This window comes from Lepisosteus platostomus, chromosome 9 (assembly GCF_059453375.1).
Source record: "Lepisosteus platostomus isolate fLepPlt1 chromosome 9, fLepPlt1.hap1, whole genome shotgun sequence".
NCBI classification, from domain to species: Eukaryota; Metazoa; Chordata; class Actinopteri; order Semionotiformes; family Lepisosteidae; genus Lepisosteus; species Lepisosteus platostomus.
Window position 1 is genome coordinate 9,544,390 of NC_142619.1, and position 16,538 is coordinate 9,560,927.

Genomic DNA, 16,538 nt, shown 5'->3' on the forward strand with positions numbered 1-16,538 from the left:
CTGCACAGGTACATGCTCTGTCAATTTTTGATATCTGTCAAAACAGAAAATGAAAGAGCACCATTCACTGTAAATATTATGTGAAGCTGGAAAAGTACATTGCCTCCCTGGATTCGGAGGCACTGCGTCTCAGCTGAGTGTGTTCTCTGACACGGAACAGTAGCCATCTCCAGAGTGAGCTGCCAGCTGTTGCATTTTAGAGCGTCTGCTCTCCAGGGATGTTTATTTGTGGCTGAAAAAGGCAATGCTGAACCATTTGAGAAATGCAACAGAACATAATCATCACTTTTATTAACTGCTTATCCAATTCAGAATCACAGTGGCCCAGAGCCTATCCCAACAAGCATCAGACATAGGGCAGGATACACCCTGGATCTGATGCCAGTCCAAACATTTCTCTGGAACAAATCCTGTGTTTGAACCATAGCACTTGGGCACAACATTCTCCATTTCCTGTCTTATTTCAACTCAAGCAAAACTTGACTTGAATTGGTAGTCAGATGTAATTGATATCGGTTACCTTTTCATTGGAAAACTGCAACTTCAAATGTAAACTTTGTCAAGTTAATGTGGTGTCTTGTGTTTATATCATGACAATATCAATAGTTCATTTAAAATAGTTTTAGGTTGTATTAATTTAAATTGTGCCTCTGAAAACATGTACCCCCCCTTCACATAAAAGTAATTCACATGTTTTTTTACCAAAGCAGAAGTATCATTTATTTAAAACATTTTTACTTATACCACCTGCTATTCAAGATTATTAAGAGCTTTAGCTTAATCTGTTAGACATGCTGGAGGCTCCTTGGAATGTTTAATTCAAGACGGGGACCCAAAGACTTATATTCCAGTTTTCATTTGTCACCCGAAACAATACAGGAAAATGTAATTATTAGATTTAAGTGCAAATAAGTTACCATAATGTGAGGAATATATTTCACTAGCAGCATTTAGACGAAAGAAAAAAACATTTATAGCTTGTGTTACATCATAAAATAGAATTGTGCTGCCTAAAAAAAAAGTTTTGTGATGGTATTCATAGTTACTGTTGTATTGATATCTTTAAATGAAGTAAGTCCCTTTTCATTGCTTTAGTAATACTGAATAATCTGGGATTTGTACATGGCATGTGTGGGTAATCATATTTCATTTTGCTGGTGTGGTAGATTTTAAGGGTGTGGTTTAGCTGGATGCCTTTATAAGCTAATTCTATCCATTGGGGACAGCAGTGTCAGATGCACGTGTAGGTACAGTACAAAGACAGACTCTTGCAGTTTATATTACTGTCATATAATGTACAGTGCCAAGAAAAGGTTTGAGAACTCCAAAGATGAATATGGAAATTTAATCATTTTAACATGAAAGCCTTCTTTAGCAAAACCAGCCTTTATTTAAATAGGGTTTATAGTAACACACTCCTTGTCTCTTGGAACATGAAACAAAATGATGTTTGAATTAAACTGAGTACATACAGGAAATGTGAGAAGTGAATCCCTAGTTTCATTATCTCAACAGAATAATAAGAATCAGATGTCTAAATAATAAATTGAGTTTGGAACTGACACTGAGGTTGAGAAAAAAAAAAGAAAAGATGGTTGGTCTGCGATTGGTCTTCCCTCTACAGGTGTTTGGAAACAAATCATACCACAATCAAGAAAAGATATTGGTGCTCCTCAGTCTCAAAAGGAATACAAAGCCATTTTTTAGAATCCCGGGCTCTGCCAATCCACTGTCATACAATCTACAAATGATAAATAGTTCAAGATCACAGTCTCTCCCAGGAGCACTCATCCTTCCAGACTTTGTCCCAGGAACAAGCCAGAAAATTAATCAAGTGACAAAGAACCCCAAAATATCCAAGGAATTGCAGGCCACTTTTGCCTAAGCTAATGTGACTGTTCATGACTCAGCTATCAGAAAATGACTAAACAAAAATGGTGTTTAAGGAAGGATAGCAAGAAGAAAATCGCTGCTCTCCAAATAGAAAAGGGCTGCCCATCTGAAGTTTGGCAAAGAGCATACAGATGATCCACAAGGTCAAAGTTAGAACTCTGCCCTCAATGAGAAACCAATGGAGAAATCCAAACACTACATTGGAACAGATTAACCTCATCCCACCCATCAAGCATGGTAGTAGGAATGTGATGGTCTGGGGCTGCTTTTCTGCCTCAGGACCTGGATGACTTGCCATCATTGACACAACCATGAACTCTGCATTGTATCAGAGGATTCCAGGGAAGAATGTCTGGCCATCTGTCCATGACCTGCAGCTGAACCAAAAGTGGGTTTACAGCAAGCCAATGATCCTTAACATTAAAGCAGATCTACGAAAGAATAGCTGCAGAAGGAGACGTTTTGCATTTTACAATGGCCTAGCAGTCAATGTCCGGACCTAAGGCCCACTGAAATACTGTGGCAGGACCTAAACTGAGCTGTACATGCAAGGCAGCCTTCAAATGGCACAGAGTTGAAGTTCCGTCAGGAGGAATGGGTAAAAATTCTCAAAACTGACTGCCATTAGTTAACAAAGGTTCTCAAACTTTGTCTCAGATGCATATTGTTTGTTATTAATTTGTCATTTATTGACGGGATATGCAGCATATCCCGTATTCAAGAGGAATCTATTAGAACACATATATAATGATGCATCACTTGAGCATAAAAGTTGAAAGAGTGCTATATTCTGAGTCATTTGTTTTATCGAGTGACTATTACTAGGAGTCGGATTAAGATTTAATATCATTTTATGTTTCAAACGTAAAAAATACTAAAGGGTTTACAAACCTTTTCTCAACACTATACACCATTCATACTGGTGCAGATAAAAAGGGACCAACTCTGTAATCAGAGTAAAGAATTAAAGTATTAGTACAATACCATTCTCTACAGCTGAAAGGGAAATAGATTAAGTTTATTCCCTCTTAAATGGAGTAGAATCAAATACAGTTGAAATGAAAAACACCAAGACAGAAAATGTCTAAAATCAAAAGACATTCATATCAACTACAGTTCATTTCCTATTTTTGTACTGTCACCATTATCCTAATTAAAACAAATTAAAAAAAATCTTAAGCACTAACAATCTGTCTTGTTTATTTTAAGACCCTTAACACTGTGCTCTTCAAGGAGTGACATTTTAGGAAGAGAATGTTGTGAGACAAATGAAAATGGTCTTAATTTGCAAATAACAGGAGACTGGCAATGCAGAGCACACTCTCTGCAGTCAAGAGACCCAAAGGCTTTACAAACTGGCTTTTGCTGAAGGGTTTCTTATTAAACGTTTTGATTTGGCAGAAGCTCAGGATTAAAAAAAAATAGCTGAACTGGTGGCCTTCACATCTCTTTATTTTAATCTGGATCATGACACCTCAGTGGCTGCTGGTTTTCATTCCACGTCTCTTAAATTTATTTCTTTTTTAATTACTAAGTGGAAATCACTTGAATGACTGCTGATTAACTGCAGAGAACATTCTCTACTGTGATGATATTGAATTTTGAAAGAATATCAATGTACAGTATAGTGGCCTGCCTCAGTGCTATTTTTTTCACTAAAAAGCACAAAGATAAGATGTACAAGAACAGAAAACATCAGGCACAGTGCAAAAACATAAAACAATATATAACCATTACTGAAACACAAGAAAAATGTTAACACCAATATTTCACTTATCAGCAAGAGGCTTTCATTTCACAGTCCAATTATTTTTTAAATTATGCCAATCAATAAATACTCTTTAAAAAATTCAATAAATACTCTGTCCCACTGACACATGGAGAAAGGCTTCATCAGTGAACAGCTTGCAGTTTTAGAAGCAAAAATACATCTCAATATATCTTAAAACACTGGCAGAGATGAACTCTGAAACTTGTATGTTCACTTAAGGAATGAAGTAAATTAAACTCCCACAGTTTGAAGGCATTCTGAAAGTCACAGTAAATGAGTAGGTTGGTTTTGTTCACCAACAAGGGGTATCCTGCAAAGCTCCACAAATATCATCTGTATTATTTCTCATCACCACTTTAAGACTGAGAAAATATTTTTAGCAAGCGCTTACTGCACTCCACCACGATTAATTTGTAAGGTAACTGCAGTCTTTAAGTGGATTTTACAAGCTTATACAAAGTGTTTTTCTGGGAAATACTATGGTTTCAAACAGTTGATAACACAGTTCACCATTCCTCTGCGCTCTGCGACTTTACTCTGCTGTTACCATGGTAACGTTTTAGGGAATTACATTGTGGACAGGTCTGCATTTTCACTGCTCATTTATTCACATACTCTTCAGTTTCTAAGTACATCTGTTGACAAATACTTTATAACCTTCAGATTATTATCTACCATACTTGACAGCTTTTCTCTCACTTGCCCGGAACGCAAATGGTTTTTGGCTCAGAAATTACACACTTACCAGGGTAGATCAGAAAAAGATTTTGCCATCTCTGAATATTAAACAGTCAACTTTTTTTTTCTACACATTATATACAGGTATAGCAAAGTGATTTTACTACACTTTTAGTGTTACTGTGTTCAAACAGTTAAAAAAATTAAAGAATTAGAAAAAATAAAAACATCTGTGCTCTTTCACCAGCTATCAACAATTACCCATGATGACCTCTGTATCTCTTTAGCTGGGGAGCAAAAAGAACAGAATAAAAAAACCTTAAGTGAACATAATTTAAGACACTGTGTAGTGCTCACTCCTCAAGTAGGGAAGATCTGAAAACCCCCTTCGAACAGCAGCAGTCTTCTGTGAAATGCAAAACTTGGAACGTGCCCCCAGAAAAAAATCCTAACCAAAGGTGTCCAAGTGGTTAAAGGAGACACATGCTTCCCAACACCCCCCACGTAGTTCTGGCAGGCTCCAGTTAAGAGAAAAAAGCTCTGCAGGTTCAGGGACAGCAGGGGTTGTCGATGACCAGCATGACATCGATGCCATACACCTCCAGCAGGTCGATGAGGAAGCTGCGGTCCCCCTGGGGGTCCAGCCCCATGCCCCGCACGTGCTCCTCCGTCAGAGTCTTGTCCTGACTGCCGGATACCTCCCAAAGTGTCTGGAAGATCCGGTTGTTCAGCTCCATGAAAAACCTGTTGGCACAGAATTAGGAAATTATCCGCGATATTCATGTTGGCACTGACTCTGTGATCGTTTGCAAAATGTCCCAAAGGAGTTACCACTGTGAAAAATACCACCTCTTCCCAAACAAATATCTTGTTTTGAACAGGTCAGATTTTACATTATGTAAAAAAAAAATCCTAATGATTTGAAATGAGCAACAGCTAGCTGTGCTGTTTATGAACATGATCAACAATGGCCTTATGAGAAAGCATTGTACCTGATTGCGAATATTTCTGAAATTATAAGCAGTTAAACATGTATTCCACTCATATTTAATCCCCAGGTTTAATTATGCATGACGTTCATAATTAAATTTGTCTGCTCGTGAATGCTAATGAGTTTTCTCCTCACAGCACACTAAACTAGAAACGGAAATGTCAGCAGACCCAGACATACTCAAGGAATAACAAGGGCAGCTTCTTCATGAGTTAGAATCTGAAAAAACTGAAGATACCTCCCACCACTTAAGACTTCACATGGATTCATCCCAGATCAAAAACCTGCGTATTCCCGGCAAGGTTATTCCTGGAGCCTTTCCTAGAGCGCAAGGCACAACTACAACCTGAATGCTAGACCACTGCAGAGCACATACATCTGGACAATTTAGTAATGTGTAATCTCTGTATTCCGCACATGCTGTTAAAAAAGGACATTTCTACATGCTCTAGAGAAGAGGTTCTCAACAATGCTCCTGGGAGATGGTTCTTGTCTTCCAGTGTCTGCTCCTGCCTTAATCACAGGTTAATTGATTTCAATGTGTTGAGTCGTTCAGAATGAATGCCCTCACTCAGGTGTGTGAGCTGCACCCAACCTTAGCTTTCAGCGAAAGGGAAAAACATTCAATCACAGTGGAAGCTGTTTTATATAGAGTCATTCCCACCGTTGTCCGTTCATCATCAACTGGCTTCCTGTTCGGAGCCGTTTACTCCGAAATGTAGCAAGTTCTTAATTAGCAAGTTGAGCAGAGGCTGAAAGATCTGCTCTTAAACTGTTGGAAATGAGGACTAAGTACAGAAAAAACTCCAAAAAAGCAAGTTGATCGATTATATGCATTAAATAGAATGAGTGATTAAGGTGCCAGTTAGGATTAAAACTAGCACACACAGCAGTCCCTCACGAGTGCGTTTGAGAACCACTAATCTGGAAGATTTGGAAGGCTCCTCAAACGCATAGATATCCAAAAAACATTAATCTTTTTAGCCACAAACATTATTTTGCACCAATAAAATTGAAGACCTCTACAATTGATTGTTACGTTTGTAATTATCCAAATGCGTATAAACTTCCCGTTCAAATACGTGTTGAGCACAAGGTATCATTTTAATTGAGAAGATACAGTAGCTGTATTGCATTCAACTATCCCTAGTTACCCTAGTCCCCTAAACTGTAAGACCAGTCTATAGCTACTCACAGGATAAAGAGGTCTTCTTCACTGGAAGAACAATCCCCATCCACCTCCAGGGAGTACAGCAGCATCTGTCTGTAGACAAGTCACCAAAACAGGAAGATTAACTCCTAAATTCGTAATGTCACGCTGTATTTTAAATCAGAAGAGCAATGGTAATTACGGCATGTTAGAATGGAAGAGATAAATTGACTTAATAATAATATTAATGAGAATAAATATACAAAGAATTGCCTTGTAAGCAACCACAAACATGAGTGAAACTATTACAGAAACACCATAGCCACGTCACACATTGTGCTATTATCATATTGTCACACCTGGGGTTTATCACACTGTTTAAAATTCATTTCCAAGTAACCCATTCTTTAAAGGTAAAACCACAAGCAGCCTTGGAAACACACAATGTCTGATAATGTCCCTGATTCTGTAATCGTGGACAAAAAAGTTGTAGTAATTTTTAACTAGGATTAAGCCAATTTAAGTTAAATCATTTGTTCAGTCTTCTAGGAGCATTAATAGAGAAGACAGGATACAAGAGCACATAGAAACAGGGAAGAAAAAGAAATTAAACTAGAAGCAATTTGTGCCAGGAAAGTTTCCTCTTTCATTGACCAAGATTACAGAACTCCTAGATAATTTGAGCACTTAAAAGGCTGCTAACGTCTTACCTAAGGGAATATAGTTTTATATTTGTGGAAAAACTGCTTTCCTACTTGTGTTATCTACCAGGCTAAAATTAATCTCTCATTGGTTTAGTGATGAATTGTTCTGAATAGCAAAACAGATAGAATTTTGTTGAACATCCATATCAGAGAGATATTTAGACCTGAGTGTGCTATTATATAATAAGACAATAAGTCCCCTCTTTTTTCTTTTGCAGTATTTTTGCCTCAGTTAGGCTGACTTTTGTGTTTTCACGTCTATAAAAGACAGGGCTTTGATTCTCACACATCTTTACAATAATCTACAGTAGTGCTAGAAAGTTTGTGAACCCTTTAGAAGCTTCTGAATTTCTGCATACATTTGACCAAAATGTGATCAGATCTTCATCTAAGTCATAAAAATAGATAGAGATCCCAATAAAACAAATAACACTAAAAACCTTTTAATTTATTCATTCATTAAAATGATACAACATTAAATGTCTTTGTCGGGAAAAGTATGTGAACCTCTAGGATTATCAGTTCAGTTAAGGGGATCATTAGTCAGGAGTGTCAATCAATGGGATGACAATCAGGTGTTAGTTTGGGTGGCCTTGCCCTATTTAAAAAACAAACCTGAGTCTTCACTACCAAAGTCTGGTCTTCACCACATAGGGTTGTGAACACATGCCATGCCTCGGTCAAAGGAGATTTCTGAGGACCTCAGAAAAAGAGTTGTTGATGCTCATCAGGCTGGAAAAGGTTACAAAATGATTTCTAAAGACTTTGGGCTTCACCAATCCACTGTTAGGCAGATAGTGTACAAATGGAGAAAATTCAACACCATTGTTACTCTCCCCAGGAGCGGTTGTCCAACAAAAATCACTCCAAGAGCAAGGCAATAATATCCTGGGAGATCACAAAGAACCCCAGGGTAAAGTCTAAGGATCTGCAGGACTCTCTTGCACTGGCTAATGTCAGTGTTCATGAGTCCACCATCAGGAAAACACTGAACAAAAATAGTGTGCATGGGAGGATATCAAGGAGGAAGCCACTACTCTCCAAGCAGAACATTGCTGCCCGTTTAAAGTTTGCTAAAGATCACCTGGATGAGCCAGAAAACTACTGGAAGAATGTTCTGTGGACTGATGAGTCCAAAATAGAACTTTTTGGCTTAAATGAGAAATGTTATGTTTGGCGAAGACCAAACACTGCATTCCAACATAAGAACCACATCCCAACTGTGAAACACGGTGGTGGCAGTATCATGGTTTGGGGCTGTTTTTAACGGAACTATGAATTTTGGATTTTGGATTGTTCCAGCAAATTCTACAGGAGAATGTCAGGGTATCCGTCCGTGAACTGAAGCTCAACAGAAACTAAACACACAAGTCAGTCTACCAAAGAATGGTTGAAGAAGAAGAAATTTCTCGTTTTGGAATAAATGAGTCAAAGTCCAGAGCTTAATCCAATAGAAATGTTGTGGCAGGACCTGAAGCGGGGAGTTCATGCAATAAAGTCCATCAACATCACTGAGCTGAAGCAGTTCTGTAAGGAGGAATGGGCCGAAATTCCTCAAAGCTAATGTGCGGGACTGATCAACAGTTACCGTAAACGTTTGGATGAAGTCATTGCTGCTAAAGGGGGTCACACCAGTTACTGAAAGCCTAGGTTCACATACTTTTTCCGAACAAAGAAATTTAATGTTGGATCATTTTGATAAATAAATGAATGAAAAAGTACATCCTTTTGTGTGTTATTTGTTTTATTGAGTTCTCTTTATCAATTTTTATTACTTAGAACAAGACCTGATCACATTTTAGGTCAAATTTATGTAGAAATTCAGAAAATTCAATAGTGTTCACAAACGTTCTAGAACCACTGTAAAATGATGTTTTGTGTATCTGCAACTTATTTAATATTTGACTTTCTAGCTTTGTCACCTGGTTATTTGTTATGACTCTCTGTAATAGAGAACAATGAAAGCATTTTCTGTGAAATGCTTTGTCTTTCCTGACAACAGGGAACTTATAATTCTTAACTTTTATTAATCTGCTTGCATTGCAAGCTGGTGTCAGAACCCAATATTGATTTGGTATTCATCTTGTTTGACTAATTTTCTTATTTATAATTTTAATCTAACACCAGTATATTAGTCTTTGCAATGACATTGGTGTGCTTTCTCTCCTTCCATTGTCAGTTAAAGCAAATTAAATTGATTTTTTTCAAAAACTGGCTCTACCCAAGCACAAAAAAATAATGTTACAGCTCTCACATACCAAACACAGCCAGCAACTACACCATCCCGAAGCCTAATCTCACTGGTGGTAAGAAGCTTAACATAGCTGGGGCTGGCCAGTGTATGGTATGTAAAAGAGTAATAAGATGTTGGAAGCAGTGATGGAACAGTGTCACCTACTGGTTGACCTTCTGGCGCACAAACAATAACCTATCTCCCAGTATTTGGACAGGGGAACAAAACCAATCAACCATAAAACCTGAGTCTAATAAGAATAAAAGGGGAAAATATAATATATATTTTAAAAAATTACATGTAAAGTTTCTAATTGTGCTGCATCTCCTACTCAACCCCCTGCCCTGTTCCCTGTAGCGAGGCAACTCACAACCAACATCCACACCGATACTGCTCCTGGCCAGTACCTCTGCTCACTGAGTTTGCGGTATTTATCCCTGTCTGCGCTGTTGATCCTCAGAAGTGGCTGCAGGTTCTCATTGTGTGTTTTTACATTCTGATTGTCCACGTATACATCATACAGATCCTTCTTCTCCTCGAAAATCTTTTCTGTCGTACCTGAAGGAAGACCATAAAAATGTTAAGCTGAAATTTAAAAAAATGGACTGTAGAAGCATGTGGCCTCTACAAATGAAAACAGCTAACAATCGAAGGTCAAACTCTTTGAAACACTGCAGACTTTAATGTATTTTGTAACCTACAAACACCTCCTTTTAGTGTTTCCCATTTTGAAGCCCTTCAGAATGACCTTCTAAAAAAGATATTAAATCAGTCTTAACAGAAATGTCAATAATACAATAGTACCAATGAATTGCAGCATCTTGGCGGACATTCACAAGTCTGCTTTTGCAAGGTTGCCTTCTGGTGATACAAATGTCAATAGCTCCTACACAGATCATCTTGCATCAGACAGCAGTCAGAGGTCTTCTGCTATTGGACTGTTTTACAAGGACGCAAAACAAATTCAAGGCACAGAGACTAAAAAACACTTTTCTTATGGCTCCAGGTCCACAGTTCCGTGGAGGCGCTTGTGAGGTCAGTGGCCTTGGCTTTAAAATAGCAGCTCCATTTTCAATATCGACACTAATCTATCTGTCACCTCAAAAACATTTTACTTTATATTTCGCATTCTTATTTTTTTCTCATGGAAGCAGGGATTATGGAAATATAACTCAAACGTGTCTCCAGAGGAACTTCCAGCATGAGTCATGGAGGTGTCTCAAAGCTTCCTAACCCTAACCCTCCTAACCCAGGCCATTGGTACAACATTTTTTATATAAAGGCCCTTCCTCACTTTCAGTGGCCTAAAAACAGACAGTCACCACCCAGCAGGTTTTGTTGATAATGAAATATCAGTTTCGAAAGTGAACAATTTAATCGTGATCATTAATTAAGTCATCATTAACTCGATAGCATTCCCAATCTTTAGAAATGGGCAATTGGGAGTGACATACAGTATAAGGCTCAATGGAATGGGGCTCTCCAGGTTCAGGGTTGGGGACCCCTGGCTTTAAAGAATTGTTAGCAGTGCTCTTGAAAAATGGCATCAATGGCATCTTAAATCAAGGTTCAGAATCTGAAAGTGTATTCAAGTAAACTTAATTCTACTGCTAAACCTATAATAATTAAAAAAGAGAAGACTTTGGTACAAGTATTTAAAAAGTCATGACAAAGCAAACCCAGAACAGTACTTCAGGACAAACCGTGAAATGCAATTAGGACAGACGAGTTCCTGACAATAGAAGGTATTTCTTTATGAAACTGCATGTTGGTTGTCTGCAATGAACGGCTCAGGCTGATTGTTTAAACAGTCTGCGTAAGACCCTTCAAGAACTGATAATATCCCTACATCGATACACTGTTATCAAGAAAATTAGAAAGACATTAGAAATGGCCTCCAATCAGTTGTAACCTTTATTACAAGACCTTTCACAGCAGGTTAACCAGGCTATGTCAGTGACAGCACACAAGCAGCTGGAAGGTCCCGAGATGCAGCACGGTTATGTACTCACAAGCTACATATGACAGTTCCGTCTCCAGGGCTTCGATATCGGCGACGTTAATGTAGAAGAAAGGGCGGAACTCTGGCACAGACAGGCCCACTCCAGGGAGAGAGACATTGGCCAAGCAGCAGCAGCAGTACACTGCAGGGGAGAGGAACAGCCTCCGCTGAGACATCTCCAAAAGTTCGGCAACTGGCAGAAGTTTGGTTAGTGCTCTAATTTATAAATAAATAATCATTCCATACCATTTCAATGAAAGCACTTTTCATCCTATAGGATCCCAAAGAGCTATACAGTACAGAAAGGAGGGGACCCGTTTCATTAATCAGCAAAGTGCAAAACAACCCACAAGGACAATACACAGCCGTCTTTACGGCACCAGCAGCCCCTCTTCGTAGCTCAGCTAGAGAGGAACTGCTTCACCGAACTGAATTTAAGGAGGAACTTTAGGAAGGCCAGATTGTGCCAGTCCTAAATGTTAGGCTGAACGTAATCCTATAGTGTCATGGGATCGTTAACGAGAAAGTAAGGGAGTAGTTTAACATCGCATCCAAAGGACTGCACTTCCTGCAGCCCTGTATCCCTGGTCACCATATTGGGGTGTTAGATTGGAATTTCTAATGTACAGAGAAGAGTGCCTCTTACTGCTCCACCATCACCACTGACTGCAGCAACTAGGTCTCCATTACCAGTACTGACTAGGCCCAGCCTTGTTCCACTTTTGGAGAACTCACAAAATCAAGTTGGGGGTGATACGATATTATTTTTTGTTTTCATACCTCAATCCCCTGTATTGGAACAGCCATCTAATAATTAACAAGGCTCACTGCTATGATCCCCAGATCAACCAGGGAGAGCTGAAGCAAAAATGCGACAATGTGTACAATACACCTCGGAACAAGTAATAGGTTTATGCTAAAAAGAGAAGAAAGAAAACACAACGTTTCGGCTGTGGAGCCTTCTTCGGGTGTAAGCACCTTACATTTCCCTTACACCTGAAGAAGGCTCCACAGCCGAAACGTTGCGTTCTCTTTCTTCTCTTTTTAGCATGGAATAAACCTTTACTTGTTTCTTTGCAGCCTGCGCATACTGACGCAGCTACCCACCTGAACTACTACAATACACCTCTTTGAGTTGGAGGTACAGACAGGTGGAGGCCTAAATGAAGGCTGCCCTAGAATAGTAATGAATTCACAAGCTAAGAGGTGAAAAAGAAAAAGCCAGAAAAAGAGATGAAGTCAGTATATCAGGGAGTTTCCGCCATCTCCTCTCTCCTGATAATAGAAGGGAGTAGGTACAGTATCTAGGTACCATCCCTTAATATGCCTGACATTCAGTATTTTGGGCCCTCCCCTTTAAAGACAGAAATTCACAAGGTATTTTAAATTTTATACAGGACTGTTTTCTTATAATAGTATGTCTGTAAAAATATTTATTTTTGTGGTACTCACGAAGCAAGATAACCTTTGTTATATTTTGAAACAAGGATAAAGATTCCTATGCTGATCAGCATAGAGAGGTTATGCCTTGAGTAGTGCCTTTTATTTTGTAATAATGTCATAACCATCTCCTGTAAATTTCTCATTCAGTGAAGAAAAGTTTAGTCCCAGGACATTTCTTATGCCATACCTCTGTAACAGACCACTCCCACAGGGGGCGGAGAGAAGATGAGGATCCGTTTCCGTAGTAATGCAAACTTCCACAGGATCATGATCTGTTCCCCAAAAAATTTGATGAACTGGGACATGCAGCCTGCTGGGTGAGTAATCTACAAAGAAAGGAGGAATGCCTTTGACCATGAGGCACACAAAGAAATCATACAGAATTTAGCATAACGATTTAGCATATGCATTTATTAAAATCTTACTTCCTCTTTGAAATACATTTAAGTCACAGCTGTTTGGTGCCCTAGATCGGCTTTAACTGAAACTCAAATCATATTGTGTGGTTTAAAAGCTTCAGAAAAACATGTATAGGATTTACAATGCAGATTTATGCCTTTGGAAGACGTATAAAAACACAGAACATCTCTGTAGATTAAAGGAATGTGGAGACTGAGCTAGCACACAGAAGGAGCTCACAGTTCAATTCTCTAACCACATCACAGACATGCAAACATTTCTGAGCTCAAAAAGAGCAGGCTGCAAAGCTACCAAATCCCTTGACTCGGATCTACTTCTTGACAGCCCGAGGCAAAGGTGCACGTCAGACTATCAGAAAACAAACTCTCGATGTGGTAGAAAAACATCATAAGCTCTTACTGTCATTCATGAAGAAAAAATATCTCAGGGGTTCTCTCTATGTTTTCAAAAGGGGCACCTTAATTATGACTAGCGGACTTTTAGCCATGCCACCTAGACTAGATTTATGTCTGATCCATTTGCCTCCTTGTTGTTCCACTGAAATTATCTAAAAGCTGCCAGGTTGCATCTCATCACAGTGATTTAAAAAGGTACACGACTGACGCAAGCTAGATGCGAACATACTGTCTCTACCCCATCTGTGCCAACTGCCGTTGCTACACAAACAACAGCAGATTTTGATATAACTCAAGAGAGACACAACCCTGATGTCTGTACAACAACAAGCAAAGCACCAGGAAATGTGCTAATCTAGGACTACCTATTGTTATGCAAAGTCAGCAATTCTAGGACTACTGCTAATCTTGGCCTGTGAAACTCGCCTGTACAGTTCAAATTTGAAAGTGAGATTAGACCAGTATATTGTGCCCCAATTATTGAAAATCTCCTACCTTCATTTCGGGGTGCATGCACCTGTTGACAGTGGGTACCCAGGGCCCTGGTTGGAGTGAGGTAGTTGCTCCGTTTCCCATTGGTAGAACCCCTTTCTTGTCTTCGTAAAAGGCCTCTAACTGAGAGTAGTGTCCTGGTACCTCTAGCTGATGCCTACAGGAACAGATGCAATATCATATCAGCAAAGGAAGAGATGCTTTATTTACCTTTTGACTGGTTCAAAGCATAAAAATGGCTCTCTGCCCACATCCCTGGCATCCTGTTTTGGTGTGGCTTTGGTATGAATAATCAGCACTTGTGCAGATGTGCCACGATGTGTGGAGTCCTATAGAATATGCAGAATATGCAGTGCCAAAGCAGCCAATCTGTCAACTAACAAGGTAAAAAAGTAAAATGATATTATTAAATTAGACCTAATGAATAATTTAGCTCATGGAACCACATCTCAATACTTCATAGCTCATAAAAAAATGTCGTCCTGGTTTAGCGTGGTATGGCAGACTAAGCTATCAAAGTGAGTGGCTCCTGCCAAAAAGAACAATGTCAACAAAACCGTGAAATGACTATCCTACTGAACCCTTGAAAGCGACTCAAAAATTACAGATGGTATGTACACACCGGAAGCCTGCAGAGCACAAACTGCGCTAGACCCCTGATTCTTAATTTATTTACCAGAAGCAGGCTCTGTCTCCATAAGGCAGGCTCCTAATTTCTTTTTGTTTTCACCTCTATGTTCCACACCCTTTGTCTTCATTCTTCACATTTAACATGTTATAACCAAAACGAATGGTCCCGATATACCACAGTACTCAGATTAAAGAAATCTCCTTTACAATGCGCCTGCCGTTTCATTTCTCTGTTTCCGGTTATAAAAAGCCATTTACAATTCAAGCAAGCTTCCCACACGTTTGGGCTTCAGACAGTCCAGCTTCATCATTTGGTAACACACGCTACGTAGTTTGAACCTGTAATCATTAAATAATAGCTCAAACCTTCCTTTGGAAAAACAAGCTCTGTTATCTTTGAAGCAAAAATCAATCTGATTATACAGCTTTCCAGAAAAAAAGACTGATTCTCTGACATTTTACCTTTCCTTTTCAGAAGAACCATACATGTAATTAAATGATAAAACTCATTGATTAAAGGACTTTTCAATGACTCACACACACTGGTTCATGAATAGTGGCATTATATTGCGACATTCATCTCCCTAAGATGCCAAGGCAGTTCACAGTACTGCTCAAGCTAAGCCAGAGAACAAAGACTGAAGTCCTGCTGCTTATTGTTTGGTTCACTGTACTGGGCCTTGTTTCATGACAGCCTGTCTGTCAAATGACCAAACTGCGAGTAAAGGGCCCAAACACAAGCAGCACTTTCAAACTGGCTCTACATCTCTCATTATGCAGAGCATTTCAATTCCTCAAAATTAAAATCTTTCTTAACAGTCACAGTTGGACATTTAACAAAAAAATCTACTACTGGGACCAAAGTGCATGCTGTAGTCAATTTGGTGAAGCTACCTGTAGCAAACCCTCCTAAAAATGTAGCATCTTCTGTAGGATCTACATTATGTACATAAAGACTGTTTTCTTTCATTATACACCAGCCATAATGTTTCAAGCCTTTCAGAACCTGAAGCTTTTGGATTAGAGCCCCGAACCTCTTTTGTAGTGTGAAATCAGATCTCTGATAGCTGTAGCCCATTTCTCCAATACCCTTGTGAGGAAAGCGAACCACGTGTTATTCCTTTTTCTCGGTCTCAGGAGCGTTTCTACACCACTTACTAGCGCCCTCACACTATAGTGTGTGTACAGTCCATTACACTGCCCCCTACAGCACCTTTTCCCAACTTTCACAAGAGAAAGCTCTTAGATAGATAAGACTTTATTGATCCCGAAGGGAAATTGATGACAGTCTTCTGTTCCCTGGGTGGAGCAGGCCATCCCATAACAGTTTGCGACCAACATTTCCTATGTCATAAAGATTCAACGGTGGTGACAGTTTCTCTGTGGATCTGCTCCTCCTTTATGGTGGAGCACAGCGATCAAACTACCCCACTGCACTGCAATACACGACCAGGCCAAACTGCTGTCCTCTAAGGGCAAGTCTTCATGACTGTTTGTCACTGTTTTTGCCATCTCTATATTTGTGTCATTTAGCCACTCTAACTAGTTTTCTTAACTGGACTTCCATAGTGGTCAATTTAAAAAAAGCCGCTATCTCTTTTGCGCATGGAAAACAAACCTGGATTTTCAAACAATCGGAACCACGGGGTAGTTGAAGTTCAGCCAGTATTAAACACAGGAGGGTCCGACGTCCTCAGGCATTTTGAGTTTTGTTTGTACTAGAGCTGTGGAAGCAG

The 16,538-nt window shown here is 39.2% G+C and overlaps 1 protein-coding gene across 1 annotated transcript in view; it reads right to left on the reverse strand.

Annotated features, from left to right (window-relative positions):
• Positions 1–1,367: 1,367 nt before the first annotated feature.
• Positions 1,368–16,538, reverse strand: part of dennd11 (DENN domain containing 11) — a 34,059-nt gene continuing 18,888 nt past the window's right edge. The window contains exons 4-9 of the mRNA XM_088646851.1: positions 14,176–14,329; positions 13,053–13,191; positions 11,433–11,564; positions 9,828–9,978; positions 6,529–6,597; positions 1,368–5,086 (exon numbers count right to left, since the gene is read on the reverse strand). Of these exons, the coding sequence (XP_088502977.1) occupies positions 4,891–5,086; positions 6,529–6,597; positions 9,828–9,978; positions 11,433–11,564; positions 13,053–13,191; positions 14,176–14,329 (841 nt within the window). The 3' untranslated portion in view covers positions 1,368–4,890. The remainder of the gene's footprint in view (positions 5,087–6,528; positions 6,598–9,827; positions 9,979–11,432; positions 11,565–13,052; positions 13,192–14,175; positions 14,330–16,538) is intronic.